Genomic DNA, 27,300 nt, shown 5'->3' on the forward strand with positions numbered 1-27,300 from the left:
TGATTTTTTTCCAAATTTTCACTCACCGTTTAGATTTTAGAGGAGGGGGACGCTCAATTTTTATGAAAATTTGCACTTAAAGTTGAATATTCGCAAAACATATCACTGAATCGAAAAAATGTTTTAAAAAGACCTATCGACGATACCCCACACTATAGGGCTGGATGAGAAAAAAAAATCACCCCCACTTTACGTCTATGGGAGGTACCCCTAAAAAAATTATTTTGAATTTTTAATTGTACCATTTGTCGGCATAGTTTACTTTTATATCCGTGCAATTACAGCTTTCTAGCATTGATAGTCCCTGAGCAAAGCTGCGGACGGACAGACAGACAGACAGACAGACATGGCGAAACTATAACGGTTCCGTTTTTGCCATTTTGGCTCCGGAACCCTAAAAAAGGTTTACAGTTTCATATACAGGAAAAATAACTTAAAAATTGAAATCAGAGCCTTTTTTATTTTATTGTTATTTATTAGCCATATATTCTGTGTGCCAAAGGCCTCCCCCATTTTTTTCACTCTTCCTTATTGTGTACTAATCTGGTCCAGATTTTAATCTTTCTGGCCGTGTCTTCGATTTCATCGGCCCACCTTTTAATTTGCCTACCCCTGTTTCCTTTGTGGCCTCTAGGGTGCCATAGAGTTGCAATTTTGCCCCACTTATCCCCTCCTCTAATAGTGTGTCCGGCCCACTTCCATTTCAGTTGCTTTGTTTTGTTATGTAACATCAGTTAAGCCGGTTTTGTCTCTTAACTTTTTATTACTCATTTTGTCGAATCGTCTTTTTTTTTAAATGCTTCAACGAAATCAAATCAGAACCTAACACAATATTAAAACTTATACAGTAAAAATAATCAAAAAAGATAAAGGAATATTGCGCAAATAAATATCTTATGTTGCACCTTTGCTAAGAAATAGTGACCTCTTAAGACTTCCCCCTTAATTGTTACAAAGTTAGATTAACTATGCATTTGTGCTCTTTAGATAATAAATAATAATTTCATAAATATGCTTTTTCAATAGTGTATGTGAAGGTCCCAATGCGCACTGGGCTTGCATAGGAACTACGACCCAAGCTTTCTCGCGGTAAAGCCGAGCGGCGTTTTTCCACGAACAGTCATCTGCACTCAAACTAGTTAGCTAATGTCGTTAGGAATTCGAGGTAATAAAAGATTGGTTTTCCTTTCTTTCTCATTTGAATCTTAAGGAAACAAAGGAACTGACGAATCCCAAGCGCCATTAACATTCTGGTTGTACTGTACAATATATTCGATTTTACCGCCAAGCTGTGCTGATTTATGAAAGCCTGTTGAACATAGGCCTATTAAACCTCCAGTTGCTTCGGTTCGAAGCGGATTGCACTGCTGTGAACCTGCGGCTTTAACTAAGTCATCCATTCATCTCGCTTAGGTGTATGGCACATTTAATCCAAAATCGTTTGAGCTATACAACCACAACTCTCTACCTAGACGTTTTATTTTAGTCGAGTTTATATCAAAAAACATTACAAATATTTCATGACACTTGAGATTGTTCCAATCTCTTCAACTTTCCAACTGATAATGAAAAATATCAAATCCAATATTGCTATTACATTATTATACCATGTATTGCAGTATACTGAGGATGAAAGAGATGACTCATTTATATTGAGTCAGGTATAAAGTAAAGTCCATATTTGAATGTTGATAATTTTCCATCATACTTTGTCATCACTCATCACCTCATCTACACGCTCTCACTCTCACCATTACTGTCCTATGCACATTTACTAATAGGTATATATGTGCGTGCAGATCCCAATAATTTGCCACAAATGTTACAAGTGGTACAATTCTACGAGTACACCTACCTATATTGCTCCTTCACCGAAAAGCTCATAACAAATTCCAGGTTTAATGTCGCACGAATCTCACGATGGGGTAAGCCCGGTCTCGAACCCACGATGCTCAGTTCGAAACATAATAGGTCACCACAAAATCAAATTTTATGTTCCTTTTCTAGCCTTTCAAGAGAAATCCGTGCCATACAAAGCCATACATGACCCACCGATTAAATTCAACGCGGTGCACAGAAAAGTATTCATACCGGGTGTAGAAATAAAGGTCAGAATCGAAGAGAACGAGCGGAGCGCCACGACACATCTACTTAACCCTAATTTGTGAGTATTTGCCAGTCATATTTTTAGATTCACTGATTTGTTTGCCGTTAGTAGAATAATGGCGAACAAATAATACAAATTCTTAATATTTATTTATGTGACTGAAACATAACGAGAGGCATTAAAACACGAGTGAGGTTTTATAAAACGTCCGATAGCGAGTTTTGTAATGAGATTTCACGAGTGTTTTAATGCCTAATTTTATACAGTCGCATACATCATTTTATCTAGGTACATGCATAACATAAGTTTTCTACAATATATACAGATATACCTGAATTTTCGAGTTAGTGGTTCTTATTTGTAGGCATTCAATTCAATTCAAATTTAGGAAAAGTGGCTCCATCAATTTTTTGATGATTCTGCCAGTGTCGAGGTTGACAGAGACACGGTGGGTAGGTGGATGAAACCTAAGTTTCGAATTGTTTCGAATTCAAAACAAATGAAGTACGGACAATGACAGTTATCTTCTCAGTTACACTTCTCAGTCATATCAGACCTATGTAATTGGACCACACAATTTACCTCTTTTAATTCCTTAGTTTGGCCATAAGTAATTCATACATACAGAAGCTTCATGCCGTACAAAAGTCTTTAGCGCATAAGCGTGCACTTATGCTTCTCTTCTATCGCATAACTCGTGTTCACTCGCACGCGTTGAGTCGCACTGATCGTCAACGTTGGGGAGGGCCATAGTACTTGTAGCTCGGCGCGGAATGGCCTAGTACACCCCCCTGGTTTGGAATTACTGTCACTTAACTCAGACATATTAGCAAGTGTTTAATTCATTAATTAGTTTGAGGTCATTTGTTATTCGCAAGCATTACTCACGCATAATCTAGATTACTTTGTACTTTGAATACCTAAATGGTTACGTTCATTCACGTCGGCCGTTTTTTTTTTTTGAGTAAGTAGGACCTAGTGTAGTTTTTTATCTCTTCTTGATTGTATTGAATCAGAAGTTGTAATTTTATTGATCACCTGTTTTGTGTATTCTCGACTATAGTATAAAAGACCAGTGAAGTGCGATTATTTTTACCCGACTGCCCCAAGGAGGATTATTAATTACTGTTTGTTTTTATACAAAAAATCGTCCAAGAGCGTGTTGTACACGCCCAGAATAGGGTTCCGTAGCCATTACGAATTTATAAATAATATTTTTCTAAGGATTTCGTATTGTGTACTGAACTAAATCTTCCAAGTTTAGGTATATTTTATACCTTAGGCTGATATTTACTCTTAAACTACTAATAATTCTCAAGCAATCGTAGCCGCTATAATTTTCCTTGTAAATTTGATATATTTACTACCATTCTGAATTTTTCCAAATTTTTCCTCCCAACAGTTTAGATTTTAAACGGGGGGGAAATGAAAATTTGCACTTTAAAGTTGAATATTTCGCAAATAGATCACTGAATAAGAAATTGTCGTAGCAACCCCCCAATGGTTTTAAAATACCTATCTAACGATACCCCACAATATAGGGTTAGTCGAGAAAAAAAAAACACCCCCACTTTAGGTCTATGAGAGGTACCTACCCTAAAATTTTTTTTTTACTTTTTTTATTGTACTACTTTGTCGGCGTGACTGATATGTATATTTATGTCAAATTACAGCTTTCTAGTACTAACGGTCTCTGAGCTTACCCGCGGACAGACATGGCGAAACTATAAGGGTTCCTAGTTGACTACGGAACCCTAAAAAACGAGTTTTTTATTTTTATTTGACCCCATTGCAAAGAGTAATGTTGGTTATTGTTAGAAATATCACGATAAATATGTTGTTTATAACAACAAATTACTTATTTATTATTTGCTATTATAGCGGGCGTCTTATTTAGTTATTACTCACTGCAAGCGAGCAAGCCCAGCGTAGGACGTCCACCAACGAGGACGGATAATCTGATTAAAGCCGCTCTCGGTGGATGCAGGCCGCTTCCAACCGAAGCAACTGTAGGTCTATGGGGAAGGCCTATGACCAATGTGGACGTCCTACGGCTGATATGATGATGAATACACACTATAAATTACAGGTGTCAAACTGTTACGGTTAAAAAAAAACCGCAGGACGTCAGCTTAGTAATAGAGAATCCCGTTGAATACGGACCGGGACGGACGGGTGTGTACGGAACCCTAGAAAAGTCCAGGACCGGATTAACCATTAGGCAGAGTATTGGCAACTGCCTGGGGCCCCGCATCGAAAATGTTTCATACAGTGAAAAATTAATTGGAAATGTTGTATTCTCAATGGCAATATCTATTATTGCTTTTTTTCGACTGCCAGAACCAGTTGATTTTATTAACCACCGATGCAAAGAGTTTGACCGCTATGTGTGTCTGTCTGTGGCACCATAGCTCTTATACGGGTGGACTGATTTGAATGCGGTTTTTTTTATTAGGAAGCACGGTTTCTAGCAATTGTTTTTAGACATGTTTCATCAAAATCAGTTCAGCCGTTTTTAAGATATTGAACTTTGAAGTGACAGAGTCGGGAGTTTTACAACTTTTTGTTGGTTAGGTTCTTTAGGTTAGGTTATTGAACTTGAACTTGAAAAAAAACTGATGAAACAGCCGAAAAAAGCCCTGAAAATTGTTTGCCTGGGGTTCCGACATGGTTAATCCGGCCCTGGCCCTAAACTACGAAGTGTGAAATTCGTATCTTGCCGTCCCGCTGAAGCTTATATTATTTCATACGAGAGTGAGAGGGACGGTACGATACGAACTTCGATTTTAGAATTTCGCAGTAGCCCTTGAAAACCCGGCCAAGTGCGAATCAATCTTGCGCACTGACTCCGTACAATAATAGTTATTTATGTGGCTGGTGGATAATGAGAGGCATTAAAGTACGAGTGTGGTTTTATGAAACGAGCCGAAGGCGAGTTTCATAATAAGATCACACGAGTGTTTTAATGCCTAATTATGTATAGCCGCATACATAACTTAATCTACATGCATATCATAAGTTTTCTATAATATGCTCAGATATGGCCTGTATTTTTAAGTTAGTGTTACTGATAACTAGTTTGAAGCTTAAATAAAACAGATAATAAAAAACTAAAGTATTATTTATAATAATAATTATTATCTACATGCATGCCATAAGTTTTCTACAATATGTACAGATATGCATTGTTAAAAAAAGTATTACCGATACTAATGTAAACATTAAGATGCACTGTACTTTAATGCGAACATTAAGATGCACCCGCAGATACCAGGTTTCTTAATAAAGGCCATTTAATAGTCGTTTCTGAATATATAATAGGGAAGTTATGATATGCATGTAGATAAAAAACTTTACGACAGCGTTCGGCAAGTTTGATATACGTTAATTCAGTTCATATCTTGTTTGGGAATATTCCAAATTAACAGATTACAGCATTGACGCCATTTAGTAATCTAACATCATAAATGTGTCAATGCATAACTAACTTGTATAAATCTGCAAAGTTTGGTAGGTACTGGATTTTGAGCTTTATCTGTTTTAAGAAAGAACACACACTACAATAACAATTTACATGGTTTTATGCGACTTTAATATGAGTCTACGCAAATAATATTGTTTCATACTTTTTATCACGGTGCCGCTGTGACATATATGAAATAAATATTTTAATGATTTACACGCTTTTAGGTTTTATTATTAGCTCCCTGGTAACTAGCTAACTAACAATAAATTTAAAACCCCTTCTTCATAACCTAACCAAAAAAAGTTGGAAACGCATTGTCATGTCACTGCTATTTATCTCAAAGTTCAATATCTCAAAAACGGCTGAGCCGATTTTTATCAAACATAACTGAGAACCATCACAAGGACACTTACTTTCACGTAAATAAAACCGCATCAAAATAGGTCCATCGGTTTGGGAATTACGATACCACAGACAGGCAGACAGACATTGTCATCAAATTTATAACACCCCATTTTTGCGTAGGGAATAAACGAAATAATTGAATTTCCAATCATATTTATGAAATGAATTGGCCACATTATGTTTTTCCGTCCACATCTACAAAGGAAGATTCAAGGTTACTTTTATTATTTACGATTGGGTAGAGTTTTTTCGGCCAACTAATGACCTTGAATTTCATATTTCAATCCACACTGCACAATGCGATGCGATTGCCAGTGTAGCGTTGTATCGTGCTTGCAAGTGGAGTTTCATCGATTTGATTTCACGTAGTGGTACAAAATAATGTCTAACTCATACTTACATAAAATCCCTACCAAATAATAATGTTTATTTGGGAGCGCATCATGACGCAGTCATATGTTACAGTAATAGTAGATTATTGTCGTGGCCTGGAAGTAGGCAATTGCTGGCTGATTATGAATATTAAACGGAAGAGCTTGCGAGTCCATTTAAGTAATACGAAGCTAGCAATTGCTATTCCAAGACTAATATAAAGCTTTCTCAAAAATGGTGTATAATTCTGAAATAGAATACACTTTTTCTCAAAATATATATACATTTAATTTTATTCTAATATTTTTCTTATGCTTTCCCGCCTTTTTTTATTAAAAATAAACTGCAGGTGTATTTTTCCACCGAAAACACCACAAGCTGTTTCAGACCCAAATTGAAAAAGTCCGGAGTTCCAACAAAATATCTGATACCGGCCATTAGACTTGGCTGTATACGACTGTGTCCATGGCCTTTTTAACTTTTTAAAAAAATTGTGACTGAATTGCAGGCGCGCTAATTCATTATTGTCGAGCTAGCGCTAATTCACTATTGCAGAATCTTTTCAACTTTTTAATTTTTCGCTGACCATAAACTATGCACTTCACCTTCCGATATGTAAAGAATAATGTCAACTTTTACGGACATTTTTGAGAAAACAAGCTTTTTGTATCTTAAGTCTATCATCATTCATCATAATATGACTGCTTTGTGCCGTATGACAGTATCACATGCCTACATATTTTTTGTTCAACTGTCTAAATATAAAGACACACTTTCAAACTTTTATTTATATAGTATACAATTAACATAGGTTGTCAATTATTTGCACATTTAGCTAATCAAACACAATTATATGGTTGTTTATTTAATTACTTATTTCCTTCCTTGTTACCTTCATGGCTGTTATGTTATGTCAATTGTTTAATTAACTGCAATAATTCTATGCATACACTAAACAGAGGATCTTGAGCCTTGAGTTCTTGTAGTCACATAACTTACTGTACAGCTTTTCTCGAATGGATCGTCAATTCTTTGAAAAATTTGCCAAGTGCCAGTCCTCACGTAGTGTGGAAAGCTAGTAGAAAATAAATTTGTAGTTCATAGTGTTTCTGATAAAATCAAAGTTATTTCCGCAGTTCAGTTTTTAACTTGTGTTGTGAGGCATTGAAGGTCAGACGAACTGGAACGTTGGTGGGGACTGCCTTGTATCCTCATCTTTTTTGTCTAAATGACATAGAGTGCCCGACCGAGAATTGTATCAGCAAGTGGCACACTGGTCTAACGTAGCGTTTTGCCTATTCTGTATACATGACGTTAATGGGTTTATTGAATATGACTTTGCAGAAGTTCATATCAATGAACTAAAAACAATTACTTTGCTCACCCGCGCAATTATGAACTCCGGACTTCAGTGATGCGGCAATGGGAAACCAGGGCACAATTTTCCCAAGAAAGTACCCAGTCATGAAGGTTCACAACCTATTCTCATCCGGTGGCCACGACCACTGTGTCTAGAATGTAGCGACTTAGAAGGAGAACATTTTTAAGACAGTAGATTCGCTATTTGAAGTAAAGGATCGCTAGTGCGGATCGGAATTATTTTCAAACACTTCATCATCATCATAAGCCGTAGCACGTCCACTGTTGGACATAGGCCTCCCCCATAGACCTCCAGTTGCCTCGGTTGGAAGCGGCTTGCATCCACCTTAAACCCGCGAGCTTAACCAGGTCATCCGTCCATTTCGGTGGTGGACATCCTACGCTGTGCTTGCCGATCCGCAGTCCCCTCCGTGCTAAATGGCCTGCCCATTGCCACTTCGACGAGCTAATTCGCTTGGCTATGTCGGTGACCCTTGTTCTTCTATGTATCTCCTCATTTCTGATTCGATCCCGTGAAATACTTAGTTTCTGTATATAACCGCGTCTAGTCCACCTGGTGCACCAACATTAGTGTAAACGGCTACAATTCAATTCTTTACAGATACACAATATGCCTCCAACACGGCGACTTCTCATGGACAGTCCGCAAGCGCTACAAGCACATCTTATACCTCCACCAACAACTGGCCCTGTACCGCGCATCCCTCAACGTGCCGTTCCCTAGCAAAACGCATAAGTCAAGAAGAGCTAGTTTCAAGAATACGGTGAATGATGAGGAGAAGGCGGAAAAAGTGGCGTTACAGGCTTTACCCCGGAGCCAGTCGAAGAAGGGCACGCGGCTGAAGAAAAGAAAGGGGGCTTTGCCTAGGTGAGTGACATACAGAATGATTATAATAATATGATGATCAGGATCAGGAAAAAGCCGTGGTGGCCAAGTGGTTTGACCTACCCTCTCAAGCAGAGATCGTGGTTCAAACCCGGGCTCGCATCACTGTATTTTTCGAAATTCTTGTGCGAAATTATATTTCTTTACTGGAGACCTGCACAAACTTGCGAAGCAATTCACTGCTCTGTGTGAAGTTCCCAATCTGCACTGGGCTCGCATGGAAAGTAAGGCCTACAACCCTCGCATTCTGAAAGGAGGCCTGTGTCCAGCACAGGACGTATAGGTATGGGCTGGGACGATGATCAGGATCATGCCTATCAGGGATGCAAACGTACGATAATTTTGACTACAGTACGATGTACGACAATTTGCAACCCCTCATCTAAAATCGAGTTAAGAGACTATGTCGTCGAATGTATCAAACCAACCAACCAACTTTGCAAATAACCCATGCTTTATGTGCCTCCAGATTTCCGAAGAAACCCGAAGTGATGGTCACATACGAAGGTATCCAGCTAAGGATGAAGCAGCTTGAAGAGTATTTATACAATCTTTTAAACATAAACTTATACAGGAATCACCATGAAACGGTAAGTTAGTTTGGCTGGTTTTTTTGTCGATTTTCTTTTCTGTCTGATCAATGCCCTACATGATAAGGAGAGAGGTGCAATGACGGGTACCTAATGTATTTTTTAGCCTTTCCTACATTATCTACGTTATTATTTTATATTTTTATTTTCAATAAAACCTTTCGCTTCATTTTTTTTGTACTTGTCTTTCTATTCGAATATTCTCACGAGATGTATGCATGTTAAACCTCCAATCACAACCCTTAAATCTTGCTACATGTATGAAAATTTGCACCAGTGTTCTTCACATAGCTAAAGACTAGGTAGATTTCTGTTGAAATTTAGTAAAATCTCGGAATTCCAATTCAACTGCTAAACCTGATAGTTCATGCGAGCGAAAGCGCGGGTAAACGATAGAGAGTTAGTCAACTCATATAGTCACGACACGACTACACTTTTCATTAAAAGCATTTTTTTTTTTTTTAAACCTAGTTAAATATTTTTCTTTTTTCTTTATTCGTTCGGTTCCCTAAACACGGTTGCCATTTGCCGCTAATGTATTATTTTTGGTTTACCCCACGGGACAGGCCGTGCCTAGTGTGGGGGTTAGATAAAATGTAAATGATTGTGTTTTTCTGTTTGGTGGTGGTACTGTTGGGACCGTTAATATATTTTTTTTCTTTTCTTTTCTTTTAATATTTTTGGAAATAAACTATTTCTATTTGCATTGAACGAATACGTCAACGAATACTCATACTCGACTTATTCTAATCAACATAATATCTAAATAAACCAGCGTCGCGTCTCGGTGTAAATTAACCGTCATACATTTTTTTTTAGGTAAAATTCCTGGAGGTATCTCACTTGTCATTCATATCGGAGTTTGGGTGCAAGGGCAAGGAAGGCGTGGTGCTGAAGCGAACCGGGTCTACTAGGCCCGGCCAGGCCGGCTGCAACTGCTTCGGGCTGCTAGGGAACATGGTGTGTGTTCGGTAAGTACACACTTAATCATAACTAGAAATCATCATGATTCCTGGAAGTATCCAACTCGTTCATATCGGAGTTTGGATGCAAGGGTAAGGAATGCGTGGTGCTAACGGACTGGGTCTACCAGGCCTTGCCAGGCCGGCTGTAAGGCGGTGAATATGTACGTATACGTTCCCAGGGCAGGCGAAAATATGGACAATCACCTTTCATCGGTGATACTGCAATATCGCGTAACTAGCATTTTCCATAAGGTCTAATTTTTCATTGTCAGAACAGTAAGTACAATGTGAATACTGTTAGTACAGTCACGTACAGTGGATTTTTTTTTATCAAACAAGCAGGGGGGTCACCTGATGGTAAGTGATTACCGCCGCCCAAGGACACCTGCAGCATTATTAGGACTGCGGGTGTATTTCCGGCTTTGCAATAGGCGATACACTTGCCTTTTCAAGGTACCCAAATCATATTTAGATAGAAACACCCCAGCAGTGAGTCCATTCCATCTTTTACACGTGCGAGGTAGAAAGGAACGTTTAAACCGCACAGTCATACTTAGAATTGTAAAGCCGAACTAACGAGCAATCCCTCAAAGGACCGACAACGCACCTGTGATACCCTCGTGTTGCAGGTATCTAAGGGCGGCGGTGATTTTCCCATCCGGTGACCCGCTTACTCGTTTTCTCTCTCTTACATAATAAATGAGGAAGTGCTGTCACTCAAAAGATAGTAAACAAAGAAATTAATACATTTGTTTAATTGTTTCCGTCGTAAGATTTTCACCAATTATTAATTTATTATGTATGCATTTGAGAATAATAGCAGGAAGTTTATACTATATGCCTTTCTCTTTAATTCTTAGCCGTCAAAAAATTTATCAAAAATCTGCCAAGTGCATGTCGGGTCACGCGCAGTATATGGTTCCGTACTAATCTGCGGCAACAATTTAAAGATATGAAACTACCGTGAGACTCACTCATATTAAATGATATTATTACGGATAACTCACGTCTTAAACCGAGTTTAGCTCGACATGTTTCGGGCTATTTCGTAGCCCTTCCTCTCAGGAGCACGCGACTAACCCCTGGTGTTGCAGATGTTTATGGGCGGTGCTGATCTCTTGCCATCAGGAGACCCACTTGCTCGTTTTCCATCCAGTCGAATAAAAAAAAACTGTTGTGTTTCGGCGTGGAGAGTAAGACAGCCGGTGAAATTACTGGCACTTGAGTTATCCCATCTTAGGCCTCTAGGTTGGCAACGCATCTGCAATACCCCTGGTATTGCAGATGTGTACAGGCGGTGGTAATCTCTTACCATCAGGAGACCCACTTGCTCGTTTTCCATCCAGTCGAATAAAAAAAAATATATTTAGTAAATAGAATAAAAAATAGACAAATACCGTATTTAAACGGTTTATTATTGCATATAAGGTCTATGGTCAAAGCCGCAGGTTCACAGGTTCACGGCGGATGCAAGCCGCTTCCAACCGAAGCAACTGGAGGTCTTTGGGGGAGGCTTATGTCCAGGACGTCCTACGGCTGATGATGATGATGATGAATTTTTGCAGGTGTAACTACTTCTGCACCGGTCTGGTCTGCGCCAAGTGGCAGGAACGCTGGCTGTTCGTGAAAGACACGTTCTTCGGGTACATACGACCGAGTGACGGCATTATCAAGGCGGTCATGCTGTTTGATCAGGGGTGAGTAAGCAATAAGCTTTAGAACGGCGTTCAGATGCTGGTCACCGCGACTCGCAGTACTTAGTATGCTCTAACTAAATATATGATATATTGGTTCTACTAGGTATGTACCATCAGCCAAATATGTGGTGTACCACCCTAAAGTTGTTAATCGTTTGCATGTCATAAAACAATAATGCCAATAGACGTGTCTGTCAACTTGAAAGTTCGACTTTAGCGACACGTTCATTTAATAGGAACTTGTTTAAAAATTGATAGACCATTTATTTGGTTGATGGTACCTACCTGAAAGTTCTGAAACGCATATAAGGGTTCGCTTTTTTTTAGCCTTAATTTTGCCTTTATTCAGTACTAAACGCACGATGCAAGTTCATAGTAAGCGTTCAAGGCACTGGGCGAAGTTCTCAAAATTTATGAACTTGTATCAGCAAAACGCCGAAAGGTTTAAAGCACTATAATGCTTATTTGGGTGTACTGCCGTTTCGGCAAAATAGTTTTCGCCAAATTTCACTTCCCAAAAAACTTAGTAGTTTCATTTATTCATGTTAACATTTCGCATTTTATTCAGTTGGTTCAAATTATCATTTGGCATAATTTTACATTGTCCAGTTTTATTTTGATATTTTGGGACGTGATACTTTGGGAAAAGTTTTTTACCCACACATTAGTAATCCGCTTATTTGCAATATAGATTTTTCTATTAATATTTATTTATTTTATTCCATGCAGCACATGAAAAATGTGAGTATAGTTTGACAACATGTGCTAAAACTGAATAATGAAATAAAGAAGGAATAATAATAATATTCATTACTTTGTGAATTCATATCACTACATTGTTAATTAAATAACAAGTTTTCATATAACTCTATGTTTTAACAAAACCATATTCAACAATGACATTAAAATATTTACATGCAAAAAGCAATCACTGCACTCTTAATCTGTCAGTTAGTTTCCCATTGAATAATACACGTTGCTTACCATTTTTTGTTAGTTGATCAGCCAGCACTGCGCACCAGTACCTCGCTTCTAGTTCAGTGCGAAAGTAAGGAAAATATCACAATAAATAAATATTATAGACGCTACATTCGACCGCTTCGCTTCAAATAATTAAATGGACTATTTTTAATGCATTATACCACCATACCTAATGCAGTTTTTTTATTTGCACCTGCATGAGATGCAGCTGAAAAAATCTAACATATGGATCTTATGTCATTTTTCGGCTAAGCAACATTAAATATACGAAAACGAGAATATTTGTCAAAAACTAGATTTTCAAACTTACATTAGGAACTATGGCGTCAAAAACCAAACTAAGGCAAGAAAATTTAAATGGCATTATATTAAAAACCAAGCCATTTTTACTACACCTAAAATTTATCAATTTTCTGATTTGGCAATCCTATCAGCTGTCTCCAGATCATCATCGATTTCTAGAACACCTGTATATCATTCATTCATCCACAGCTTTGAAGTATCAAGTGGCATGTACGCCACCGGTCTGAACCACGGGCTGCAAATACTGAACCACAGTCGGCAGATGGTGATCAAGTGCTGGACCAAACGGAAGAGCAAGGAATGGATGCAGTACCTCAAGACTGTTTCTAATCAGAGCGGTGAGTTTTGTTTTGTTTTAGGGTTTCCACCAGATGTGTGAGGATCATCATCATCATCATCATTAGCCAGAAGACGTCCACTGGTGAACAAAGGCCTCCCCCTTAGAACGCCACAATGAACGATAACTCGCCACGCATTCACCGGTTGCACGCATTTCTCACGATGTCGTCAGTCCACCTGGTGGGGGGGTTTTAAATACCACCTACTGTATTTTAGATGACTGTATTTCAGGTCATTCTGACTAAGGCATTTAGATTAAAATTGTTTCCCTTTTTAGGGTTCCGGAGCCAAAATGGCGTCTTCCGGTGGTGTGTCAAGATGCGTTACGAGAAATGTGTGAATCAACAGAAAGGCTTCGTTTACCTATCCTGTTTCCACTAAAGCTGCGCTAACCTCATCTCCGACCTATAAACGTTCCTCTGCTGGGCACAGGCTTTATCTCAGATTGAGAGAGCTGGACAGTTTTTCCCACGCGGGCCTTGTACGAATTAGTAGCTTAACAATGTTTACCTTAACGAAAAATGTTATGGTGTTGTTTAAACCTGATTTCAAATCAATGCACCTGTAATACCCCTCGTGTTGACAGGTGTCTATGGGCGGCGGTGATTGCTTCCCATCAGGTGACCCGCATGCTCGTTTTCCCCTCTTATATTATATTCCGGATACAAGAAGAAGAGAGAGTATGAAGATGAAAGTGTATCAAGGTGTTCCTTTTATTTAAGATGGTATGTTACTTAAAAAAATGCTTCCGATTGAGCCTTTTGATCTGTGTCGTAAAATTAGGTGTGTGTTCTTTTACCATTTGGCGGGTTCGATTCCCGGTTCAGTCAGACAGGCAATTTTTCAAACATCTTTGAATGCAGTTAAAATTGTTTTTAAAATCAAAATGAACCTATATCTCTATGTACAATATTTAAGATACTTTCCCTCCATGTTATAACTGCGAGGTGTTGCATCCGAAGACATACTTATTTTCCAGCCCGTGAATTCACCCACCCAAACGTGCACCACTCATTCGCGCCGCCCCGCCCCTCCACCCCGGTGGGCACGTTCGTCGACGGCTCGCCTTACCTGTCAGCTGTCGCGGAGGCCATGGAACTGGCCAAGGAAGAGATCTTCATAGCTGATTGGTGGCTCAGCCCCGAGATTTATATGAAGCGGCCAGCGCTCAATGGAAATTACTGGAGGCTGGATACCATACTTAAACGGAAAGCGGTAGGTTTTGAACTTGTTACAAGTGTTTGTTTGGATAAGTGTGGTTTCAAAAGGCGCCGCGCGATACGTCACTGCGTCATTTGCTTCATAATCATCATCATCAGCCGGAAGACGTCCGCTGCTGAACAAAAGCCTTCCCAATGAACGACAACTCGCCACTTGCATTCATCGGTTTTCCGCAACTCACAATGTCGTCAATCGTCAGTGGGAGGCCTGCCAACGCTTCGTCTTCCGGTTCGTGATCGCCACTCGAGGACTTCGCCAATTGCTTACCTGCCATTAATTATTCTATAATGGACAATAAAGTCTTTCTTGCATTGGTGCTTGTATTGTATTGATGTTAAATAATTTATTGAATCAGGCGTTACTTTGCGGAGGTCCATATCAATGAACTAAAATAATTTCCTTGCTCACCCGCGACCTTACGATAGCTAAGACGTAGCAAGGGAGATGAAACTAAATTTACCTACTCATAAATAATAGACCCCATGCTTTTGTACCTAATTATCTCCGTAGCAAGGGAGATGAAACTAAATTTACCCCTTACCTTTTGTATTGATTATGTTCGGCATTTGTGAACATTCGTCTAGGTAGTCCACCTGTATGCTAGGATCACGTGATGAAACTAGATTATAGACTCCTACAGTGGACAGAAACTGAATATTTAGCCTTAATATTGGTAATATATTATTTCCGCAAATACTTATTGAAATTAGACGGCATTCGTCTGTACGATCTGATGAAAATTACTGTGTGCATCTTAACCTTTGTGTGATGACTTTGGCATGGGACCGATATAATTTACAGCGTGGATACGCTGATCAATGTACGTATATATGAATATTTTTCAGGCGCAAGGCGTCAAGATCTTCATACTGCTGTACAAGGAAGTCGAAATGGCGCTGGGTATCAACAGTTTCTATAGCAAGAGCAGACTGACTAGCGAAAACATTAAGGTAAGAGGCTTGAACATAAATCTATAGTAAGGAATATTAAGTACCTACAGATTGATTCACAAAAGCTGTTAAGAATGGATTGAACGAAAGTAATGTCACTTAGATATTTTTGTAGGAAAATAACTGGTGCAAGACATTTTCACATTTGTGTGAAGTGTATTCAAATAGGTAACACACAGATACTTTTATTCACTCATTCAATTAATTCGTGCCAGCTCTTATGAATCGACCTGTATCGGTTGTATTTTGTTTTTTCAAATATAAAAGAGCTATTATTATAATTCCGAGTACGTTAGAGTCAAATGCCTATGGGTTTCAAGGCTCCTCCGCAAAGAGTCAGCGATGGCTCAATGGAAGGATGTTATTGTACATAAGTAAAAAATAGAAAGAAAGAAAAAGGTTTATTTTGGCTCCATAAGTACCACCTAATAACTAAGAATAAAACTAGCACTAAAACTATGTTACTTGGTGACACGGCAGGACAATTGACATCATAAATATAGTTATCTCTCCTGTTGATTAAGTGAATTCAATATTAATGTAGTGTTTTTTTCGACGTTTTTTGTTATGACAATAATTTCGGTGTAGAACTTGATCATGTATGATTGCTCAGTTTTTTTTTTTAAAACTGTGATTATGAACAATACAACTCCTTACTGATAATATAAACGCGAAAGTATGTCTGTTTGTTTGTTACGCTTTCGCGCTTAAAGTACTCTACCGATCGTAGTGAAATTTAGTATACAGATAGTTATAAACCCTGAGAATAAAATCATTCAGTAGCGTCATACCTTCTGCAAAGAGAAGCATTTTAGAAAGAAACCACACTACCACACTATTAATTAAATTTTAAACAGTTTTTTTTTTCGGAATTAAATTTCGGAAATTTAAAGTGCTGATTTTCATCATCATGATCATTGTATCAGCCGTAGGACGTTCACTGTTGGACATAGACCTCCAGTTGTCTCAGATGTAAGCGGCTTGCATCCACCGTGAACCCGCGACTTTAACCAAGTCATACGTCCACCTCGTTGGTGGTCGCCCTACCGATCCGCGGTATCTTTATATAAATGATATATTTACCCTTTATATACTTACTTCACCTGTGATAGCGTCATTCCGATTGGCCACGCCGGCCCGATACTCGGAGGAGCCTTAACCCGTCATCCGTAACGTAGGTTTTCCGTCACCCAGACCACGCGCGCGGGGGCATACTGTTCTGGGCGCACCACGAGAAGATCGTCTGCGTCGACCAGAGCGTCGCCTTCCTCGGGGGCATCGACCTGTGCTACGGCCGCTGGGATGACCATAAACACAGGTCAGTTCTGATAAAAAAATCCTCATAATTAAGTATGTACCATAAAAGGGACTTATCACGTAATAACGTCGTAGTAGCGTAGTCGCACGTGTGACTTTTGCGTGGCAAATCCCGTTTGTGATATTTAATTATGAGTGATAATCTTCTCTTCTTTAACTTAAGAGTTACTTGTCGGTAGAGTATCTTCCACTCATCCCCCCCTTTGAGCCATCCTCTTGACCTCTTGATACGACGTAACGCCAACTTTCTCCCTTAACTGATCAATATAGCTGCGTCTAGCTACGTCGACCTCTTCCTCTCTTCTTCTCGTTCTCTCCTTCCAGAATTGCTTTGAAGAAGCCGTCGTGTCGTATCAAATGTCCGATCATTTTCCCGCATCTGGCATCTATAGTATTCAGGATTGTTCTCCGTTCTTTAACCACTCTCAAGACTTCTTCATTAGTGTTCCTTTCCATCCAACTAATGCCTTTTAGAGAATCACAAAAGTTTTAAACATTAAGTTCTTCTTCAACAGACTTAACACTTGTTGGTAGAGTATCTTCCACTCAAGTCTTCCACTGATAACAAATATGAATCTCATACTCATAACAAATTACCACACCCGGGATTTATTACGCTAACAACGAATAATAAGTACGTAGACGTTTCGGCCACATTGCTTTGCTTTCCTTGTTAGCGTGATGTTCCGGGTTTACTAATTAGTTTTTAGTGATAATCATGAAAGTTAAGTACAATTTAAATTTGAAGATTCAATATCGATATTTTTTCTAAACTGTCTACTGTTTCCAGGCTGACAGACCTCGGCAACATATCCCAGCCGACCAACTCCATAAGGACCAAGAAGAAAACCTCCAGTTCTCCTGGAGGGGGCGGCATTTACTTTCCGCTCGCAAACGGGTTAGAGGCTAACATTGAGCTCGCCAAGTATTCGAAGGACATCGTTATAGGGCCCAATGAGTAAGTTACGCTTATGTGTGGGACAAAAACTTAAACAGATTCTTGTATGTGATAGGGTGTGTACAGAACTGAATTTTCTATATTATTTTTAAAGGACCTGTCATGTATGTGGGTTGAATTACGGCGGTAATCGCAAATAATTGTAAAGAGTCATTACCAGTAAGCGGACGTGTTTGAGTAATCTTAATAATAATAACAATGTTTATTTCTCTTTCGTTTTAAGTTGAAATTGATGTGAAATTTTTAAGTTGCCGCCTTTGATATAGACTTTCTTAGGATTTTCACCTTTTTTTAAACTTGCAGCTCAGCGCTTGCGAGGCGGGTCGCTAGTTATTTATATTATTTACATTTTCAGTACAATTCAAATCGAAACTGTTGCGCAACCGACCCCAGAAACAACCGAACCAAACGACCCAAAACTCGACCTACCCCAGTTAGAACCCGGCGACCAACTTCTCATAGGTCCAAGCACACATACAGACAAAGACAGCCCCGTAGAAAAGAGAAACGTACTTAACAAAATCACAGAACGCAGTAAAGACATACTAAGCATTGTCTACCCCCCTTACGAAGAAGAACGCAACGAGCAGAAATTTGATGATTCAGAAAGAAAAAAAGCTGAGAAATACGCGCTTTCAAACGACCAAGTATTACTAACTGATGCTTTGACTACTAAAGGAGTTGTTAGTAGATCTAGGAGTGTTAGTAAGCCTACTCCTTTAGCGCAAGTTGTTGAAGGAAGGGTGATCACTGAGAGTACTAAAGATAAGTTGGAAGGTATTGAAGGGAATTCGAAGCTGTGGATCGGGAAGGATTATACAAATTTTATTGTTAAGGATTTCAACAGTTTGGATCTGCCTTTTGTTGGTGAGTGCCACGTGATTATTTTTTATTTTATTTTAGATGTTTTAACAGATCTTAATTTAACCCTTCGACTGTTAACGTTCATCTATTTAGACTGGTGACTGAACACCAAATTTGCATTAAGCGGAGAACCAAGCTGAAAATATTGGAGTGTATAGATTAGCTACCCAAAATTTTTGTTTCCCAATATTTTTACTTCCATTTGCGTTTTTCCCCACTTTTTTATTTTCCTATGCAGTTGTGTCACCATTAGGTTATTTCTTCGGACGCATTATTTCTAACCGTTAGTGACTTCTCACTTATCGACTTCCGACATTCAATATCGATACACAACATGTTAGAAAAGATTTATTGCTGTGTACCTTCATAAAGTAGCTTCAAAATACCAAGATTATGCATTCGGCAGACCTTGTGGATCGCAACTCGACGCCCAGAATGCCCTGGCACGATATCGGCGTGGTGGTGCAGGGGGCGGCGGCGAGAGACGTCGCCAGACACTTCATACAGAGGTGGAACGCCATCAAGTTGGAGAAGGCTCGGTAAGTACCACCTATATCTCAACATCAGCCGGAAGACGACCAATGTTGAACAAAAGCCTCCCCCTTAGAACGCCACAATGAACGATCACTCGCCACTTGCATCCACCGGTTGCACCTATCTATATAAATGAAAAAGTAGTTACTGACTAGCTGATTAACAGACAATGATCAGCAGGGGTCGGACAAAAAGTGCGGATGACGTAAAAATGGCGTAATCTTGCACACAAGATGATGTTTTTATTTAAACTTCCGTGTGACGTATAGTAACAAAGTAGCATTAATGAAGTAACAAAATAATCGTAAATAAATCAATGAAATTCAGTGAATACAATAAATTTCATATCGTTTAATAAAGAGATTGATAAATGATGTGATAATTGTTTATGAAAATCAAAAATACTATTTGAAATCATCCTATAAGTGGTTTGACGTCATCGGCACTTTTTGTCCGACCCCTGATGATCAGATTAAACCACTGGAGCTAGAAACATGAATCTGACAGGTATTCAAGCAGATATATGTACATACAGTCGCCAGCACGAATAGACACAACAAAACGTGCACAAATATGACTTTATTTGTAGGACCTGTAGGATGTGTCAGATATTTTTGCACGCTCCGCTGTGGCAGATATACTCCTTGAATATCAAAGTTGTGCTCTGAGGAAGGACTATCATGACAACAAATTCGCGACTAAAGCTAATATATATTTTAATAACATATTTGGGAACAAAAGTACACAGCAAAGATATCGAACATTATTTGCGTTTCATAAAGTAGTTAAATACTAATTAATGTATCCTAGTATTGGTACTATTTGGTACTTGTTAAGCTGTGTAGTCATTATTGCCTTTTTTTTTCAGACAAAACATAAACTACCCGTATCTACTGCCAAAGACGTACGGAGAGATAAAACCGCTGCAAGACCTCGAAAAATACTTAAATGTTGATATCCACAACGTGTCATGTCAGGTAAATACTCAAAACGAAGATTTTAACCCTGCTTGCACGTTCTAGGCTTAATAATTAAATTAAATCGTTAACCCTTGTTTATGAATGATAATTTGTACACTACTAGGTTTTAGGTTACTGTTTAGAAACCCCATACCACAGATTACACTCAGTGGGCTTTTTATTGCCTTCTTGACACGGTGCGACAAATATCATGATGTATTTATAAGTTAATTCGAGGCAATAAAATTCCATATTTCTTTTCGATATTCTTCTATCAAATCAAATCAAATCATTTATTTAGTAAATAGGCCGCAATGGGCACATTTTAAGAAGAATGCGCCGCAAGAAACTTGGCAGTCTTTTTTTTTTTTTCAAAATAAAATAATTACAACAAAATAATAATAATACAGGGATGTATGGGGTCCCTTAGTTACAAAACTAAACACTATAATTTGCATATAAGATTATAATCTAATCACGAAGTTGCTCGTTTAACCTCGAATGAAGTGGAATGTTCTACACACAATTTTTTGGTGGACCGTTTTTGTTTTGAAGAATCTATTTCACAACTCGTGATCGATAAAATAAAAATTTAAACACTACTAACTTTGTCATTTATCACTCTTGTTTAAATAAGGCTTTATGTTATGGTTCCTCGTAAATAACTATTAGAAACTTGACGTTGCTACTCAATGTGATTTAATTCGTCGCCTAAAACATCATGAATTATTCTTGTCTTTAGGTACTCCGCAGCGTATCGAGCTGGTCGTGCGGATTCTTGGACCCTGACGTGGTTGAACAAAGCATCCACGAGGCGTATGTGGACTGCATTACTCGCGCGCAGCACTACGTCTATATAGAGAATCAGTTCTTCATCACGCTGTCGCGAACCAGCGTCGCAGTCAGAAACCAGGTAAGGTTAGCGCCACCTAGTATCGAGTAGCCGAATTATTACGACCACTGAGAAACTAACGCGTGGTGACATTGACACTTCTGTGATTCATTGTTTTAAAGATGAAGAGCATCCACAGAGCAACTCAAGTAAATCACCGATATAATGATATGTAATAAATAAACAAATGCTATCGTGTCGCGACTTAGCTTTGCTCTTAAAAGACCAGGTGAATTCAGGTAGCGCCGATATCGAGGAGCTGAACTATTACAACGACAGGAGAATCACTGTTCGCAGACAACAACACTTTATGTATATTTAAAAAAACAGTTCTTCATTTATTACGCTGTAGCGAACCAGCGTTGCTATAAGAATCTGTGTAGATGAGACATGATAGAGTCACCTAGAATCTAGCGACTGAACTCTTACAACGACCGTAGAACTAACTCGTAAGTGACGTCACTTCTGTCATCCAGCTGTCAAAACATGGTTCCCCATAGATTATGTATGGCAACACTGTCCTGTGATGTCACTTCTTTATCATTTATTTATTCCTAAGCAACTAAAAAATACGGTGGATGCACACTGCTACCAACCGAAACAACTGAAGATCTATGGGGAGGCCTATGTCTAACATTGGACGTCCTACGGCTTTCCAGGTTTTTCCAGGGCATTTTTTTACACTTTTGCCTTGAAATTAATGGTCATTAACCATACTCAGCTTTATCTTGATTCCTGTCCTGAATCCAAACCTTTTCTCTAATCCAGATAGGCGAAGCCCTCTTCAACCGTATAATGCGAGCTCACCGCAACAAGGAAAAGTTCAAGGTGTTTGTGGTGATGCCGCTGTTGCCAGGGTTTGAGGGGGAGGTGGGGGGACCTTCGGGGACCTCGCTGCACGCCGTCACGCACTGGAACTATCAGAGCATTAGCAGGTACTAACTAATATTATAATTAGCATAAGACTATATAATAAGGATAATAGAAATCTTGTCATCTCTATTTCCTTTCCTTTCACGTTGCCAGTTTTTAGCCCCTCCCGCTATATACAGTCGTTTTTTAGTTGTTTTCATGTAAATGATTTTTTCGTTTTTTTTGAAATCGTGGTCGGCAAATGTTGCTATACATTGATCGATATTCAAAGTGTACCGCGTCAAAGGCTATATATGTCGAATTTTTATTTGCCGCATGCTGAAATGTCAGATGAATATGGAAACATGAACAACATCACACCACGTTCATTTATAGTCACGCAAATAAGCCCGCCACACTGCCGACCCGACCCGCTCCCGGCCGGCTGCCGCCTTGTGGTTTAAGAAGCGGCTACATGCAAGTCGCTCGACGCTCGTGTCCAGCGTCAAATCTGGTCACGTGACATAGCGATAAAGCTGAAAATGTTGAGCTTTATCGTTGGGAAAACAAAAACTTCTTCAATTTCGGCAAAAACACTTTTTTTTTAATTTACTCAAATTTCTTTTATTTCTACCACTGCCACGACCGCTTAAAAAATCAGCTTTGAATACCAAGATCATTCCTGTAAGCAGTCATCTTGACGCGGCGACTTGACGCTACTTTTTTTGGAAATTCAAAATCACATTCAAAATGTGAGTATGTGACTGGTCACGTAAATCCGTTAATCTGGTTTAAAGCTGCAAACGAGCGGCGAGCGACTGCATGTGGCCGCACCTTTACGCTTTCGTATTTTGCCAATTTTTTCATAGATTGCAATAACATTTTGATAAATTATCCTCATTTCAACAGGAGCCGCGAAGCGATCCTAACGCGTCTCTACGAAGCGGACGTGGCGGATCCCTCAGAGTACATCACGTTCCACGGCCTCCGAACACATTCGACGCTCGAAGGGGAGCCGATCACTGAACTGATATACGTCCACTCCAAGCTGCTCATAGTGGACGACAGGACTATCATCTGCGGCAGTGCCAATATCAACGATAGGTCCATGATCGGGACGCGGGATTCGGAGATCGCTGTTTGTTTACAGGTAGTTATTGCGATTTTAAGTGTGGTCAGTATTTGTCGGTACGGAATGAACGGCGGTATACGCCGAAACAACAGTGCAAGCACTGCTGTTTCACGGCAGGATTAGCGAGCAAGATGGTGGTAGCAATCCGGGCGGACCTTGCACAAGGTCCTACCACCCGCAAGTGTTCATGCTGTTCCTCTACCTTCATACTGTAAGAACACACACAAACCCATCTATCACCACCAATATATATATATTTTATATTGTTTTTTCATATTAGTAATTTTTTTGTATGATTGACCAAAGAAAAAATATGTGTCCGATAATTTCTGGTAATTTAACTGACGGACTAAATAGAATGTTTTTTTTTTATCCAGGAAAAGTACCGAATTATTGTTTCTTTGCTTACTTTGAGTAGTCTGGAGTTACTACTTAAGCGTAGGCTTGACGGCTTAAAACCACGTGTCTACCAAGATGATCTTGGTAGAAGCAAGTCACACGGTTTCAAACAAACTCCAAAGTTATGCCAGAGGTTTGAAACGCACGCTTGTCTACCAAGGGCGATTAAATGTCACGAAATTCAGTTTAAACCGTGTAACAGTTTTCCAGTCCCAATATATATTTTATGTTAGGACGAATCGTTCACCGACGGCACAATGAACGGCGCCACATTCCCCTGCGGGCGCGTGGCTGGCAGCCTGCGCAAGCGGCTCTTCCGGGAACACCTCGGCCTGATGGAGGAAGACCTGGACCGCGTCGGCTACAGCATCGACGACGTGGTCTGCGATCAGTTCTATAGGAACGTATGGAAGGCCGTGTCCAAGCGGAACACTGATGTTTACGAGGAGGTAAGCCTTTGCGTACACCGCCACTTGAGCTAAAATGTATTAAAAATACGGTTGCGTTTAATCTGAATATATTTAATAGAATGAAAAGTATGTACTATCAGTAAACCCATTTTTAGAAAAGGAAAATTATGTTTATAGCTATATTAGAGTTTTAGTTTTACCAATGAGGGTTTTCACGCAGGCTAAATATCGCTAGATGGCGTTTGTATCGTAAGGTCCGTTTGACGTTTGCTTGCGATTGGCTCATTTAGTTAACCAATCACGAGCAAACGTCAAACGGACCTCACGATACTAACGCCATCTAGCGATATTTCGCCTCCGTGAAAACCCTCATTTCATTACACTCCGTGCCCTCTATTTTCTTTTGGGTAAAATACATTTTCATCTCTCAGCCGGGTGGAAAATTGCGTTTTCATCTCTAGGGTGGAAAGTTTTTTATTTTAAATTTTTGCCATTAGTCAATGACACTTTTTTTACGTTTCGGCCTGGCCATCTAGATACACGTCGTGACCAAGGAGCTTATATACCTACAACACTGGAGGTTGAACGCCGAACATCCGTTTGAAACAAGAAATTTGACTTTTATTATGTCACGAATAATATTCCGTCTCTTTTTTTAGTTAGGTTAAGAAAGAGATGGAAGTCATTCTTGAAATGAGAAAGAAAGAGATGGAGTAACAAAGGCCAGACTTGTTCGTTCGGCGTTCAACCTCCAGTTTTGTATATAAGCTCCTTGGTCGTGTCGTGACCAACTCGATTTTTTTTATAGTCGGACGTGGCAAGTGGCCAGTGCGAAAAGGTTGGAGGTTGGATATCAGTAAATTTAATTTATTATTATTGTCTTCTTTTTTGTGGTATTCATTCCTCACAGTCGAAATGAAAAGTAGAATGTCTAACTCGGGTGAAATTATCCATTTCCCTCGAACTATGGGCGCTCTCACTTCGTTCGAGCGCCAGAAATATCTTGGGTGAAATGGGTCACTTTCCACCCTTGGTTATCAATCTACTATTAACGTTTTGCTCGCAGGTGTTCCACTGCTTACCTACCGACTCCGTCCATTCGTTCGCCGAACTCAAGAAGTACCAAGAAGAATACAAAGACTCCCTATGGCACTCCGACCCGGCGCTTGCTAATAGAAAAATAGACCTTATACAAGGCTATATAGTCGACATGCCTTTAGATTTCCTCAGCAACGAATCGTTGACGCCCAAAACTACTACCATGGAAGGTATGATGCCGACAGCTCTGTGGACTTAGATTACTAACAGAGGTCTTATTGTCACACTCAGAATCGCAATCGTTTCACCACTGCTTTCTGTTACAAGGTATAAGATGAGGGTAGAAAGAGACGGTGGATGATGGATGCGACCGCGAGCGCTCGGGCATTAGACGATACGGTCACAGGTCCGTACATCATCCTCCCGTTTATTTGGGGCCAGCCGTCCCTGTCCACAATCTTCACTACGTACGGTTTTAAACTACTAAAAGGTCCTTACGTGGGGTAATTTCTAATTATCCCGAAATGTGTATACATTTCATCCTTGTTGTATTGAACGATAAGGCAACAAAAATGGGAGAGTTTAACGGGACAGAAGGCTTATTTCAGGAGGATTTGACGAAGACTTGGTTATTTTCAAAGGGAAACATATGCCTGTAGGTACTTAGTCTTAAGACTGCAGTTAAATATGTAAACAACAATTCGCATCTGGTCACAACCCGTGTATTGACTGTATCAACTGGTAGATCCAAGACTATTTAAAACAATTGCTCATGCTCAGGCTAGGAAAGAGTGGCGGAGGAAAGGGGAGGGCTTTGCCCATCAGTGGGACGGAATACAGGCTAGATAAAAAAAAACTTGGTCCTGAAAACCAGATTAATTTTCTTTGAAATGTAAAATTGGATTTTTGGTGCCTTTAAAAAATTAAATAAATAGATATATATAAATAGTCACATAATATCACAGCTTGAAAAAAATATGTTAACTAATTGGTGGTATCAAGTAGTTAAACTACTGAACGCCAGTACTTTATGTTAATCTTATCGTATCACGAATACGTACGGCACTATTTCATTGCTGTCATATTAAATAATATATGTGGGATCGTTAGAAGGAAAACAAACTTTTCGAAATAAAGTAAGAAAAAGTTTATTAAAAAAAACTAAATGGAATACGTAAAAATGACAAAGAACAGAAAACACAACTAGCACGTAGGCTCACCCGATCGTATCTCCACTCTCTTTCACTGATTCGCTCATCCCGTTCATTCCACAGAAATCATCGGTCATACCGTCCGCTCTTGTCCATCAACCATCAAATCATTTGTCCGCAAATCCACCCTCATTCCCACATATATAATAAGTGTGTTATTATTTCAAATTGTTTAAGAATCGTAGAAATAAGAAGATATTTTTCAATGGACGTATTTTATAAATAGGAATTGTTCCTTGTCGTGTAAAGTAGTTATTTTAATTTTGACATTTAATAAAAATAAAAATGTTTAAAGCGTCCATAATCTTGTTATTGGTGATATCTGAGATTATTGTGAATGAATGTCTTCAACGTAATTTAATTATGAATTAATTAATTCAAATTCTATAATGTTTTACTAACTAATCGAACAAATTACCGTTACTAATTTTTTGTGAATCTTTGTCTTGTAATTTGTATATACATTATTTTGTCTACATTTAAAGTGAAATAAATCTTCGTCTAAACTGAGACCTCGTAACCCATTTCTAGAAAATTTAGTTACTCCATTTTTGCACAATTGCCGACTTTTTATATATTTTTTTCTTGTGAATGTTATTCCTAATAATTTAAATAATTGTATTAAAATATAAAACAAAAACAAACCTTCATAAAAAAATGGATGGTGAAGTTTTATGCCTCCCTTAAAATTTGATCAGGTCCCGATTGCATGACAATGTACAAGCTAATATTATTAGCGATTTTGTATTGAAATTCACTAATACTATTAGCTTGTACTTTATTATGCAATTAGGCCCTGATGTAGTTACGAGGTCTTACGCTTTAGCCGACGAAATACTGCCGTTTTAGCAAACATTCCAAACTTACGTTAGAACCTGTAGAAAATCATAACGCTGACTGAAATTTGACGGATGTTTTTCTAAAAAAATAAAACACCGTTTAAAAAAGGTTGGTTAATGTGTATTTTTTTAGAAAAATATATCGCATGCTTAGTAATAAACGGGCCTAACTCAAAATTGGCGAAAAATTAGTTATTGTACTAAACGGCTTATATCTGAGAGCACTATCGGCT

General features: G+C 38.9%; 1 protein-coding gene across 1 annotated transcript in view; it reads left to right on the top strand.

Moving 5' to 3' along the window:
- Pld (Phospholipase D) overlaps window positions 1–26,872 on the top strand; it is a gene marked incomplete in the record, with an annotated part of 30,228 nt that extends 3,356 nt beyond the window's left edge. The window contains 18 exon segments of the mRNA XM_074111552.1: window positions 2,008–2,164; window positions 8,332–8,598; window positions 9,086–9,206; window positions 10,026–10,177; window positions 11,737–11,868; window positions 13,342–13,490; window positions 14,471–14,706; window positions 15,558–15,662; window positions 16,841–16,980; window positions 17,770–17,937; window positions 18,293–18,804; window positions 19,208–19,340; window positions 20,204–20,312; window positions 21,037–21,207; window positions 21,955–22,121; window positions 22,948–23,188; window positions 23,803–24,018; window positions 25,046–26,872. Coding sequence (XP_073967653.1) covers window positions 2,008–2,164; window positions 8,332–8,598; window positions 9,086–9,206; window positions 10,026–10,177; window positions 11,737–11,868; window positions 13,342–13,490; window positions 14,471–14,706; window positions 15,558–15,662; window positions 16,841–16,980; window positions 17,770–17,937; window positions 18,293–18,804; window positions 19,208–19,340; window positions 20,204–20,312; window positions 21,037–21,207; window positions 21,955–22,121; window positions 22,948–23,188; window positions 23,803–24,018; window positions 25,046–25,276 — 3,407 coding nt within the window.
- Between the last annotated feature and the right edge of the window lie 428 nt (window positions 26,873–27,300).

This window comes from Choristoneura fumiferana, chromosome 2, assembly GCF_025370935.1.
Source record: "Choristoneura fumiferana chromosome 2, NRCan_CFum_1, whole genome shotgun sequence".
Taxonomy (NCBI): domain Eukaryota; kingdom Metazoa; phylum Arthropoda; class Insecta; order Lepidoptera; family Tortricidae; genus Choristoneura; species Choristoneura fumiferana.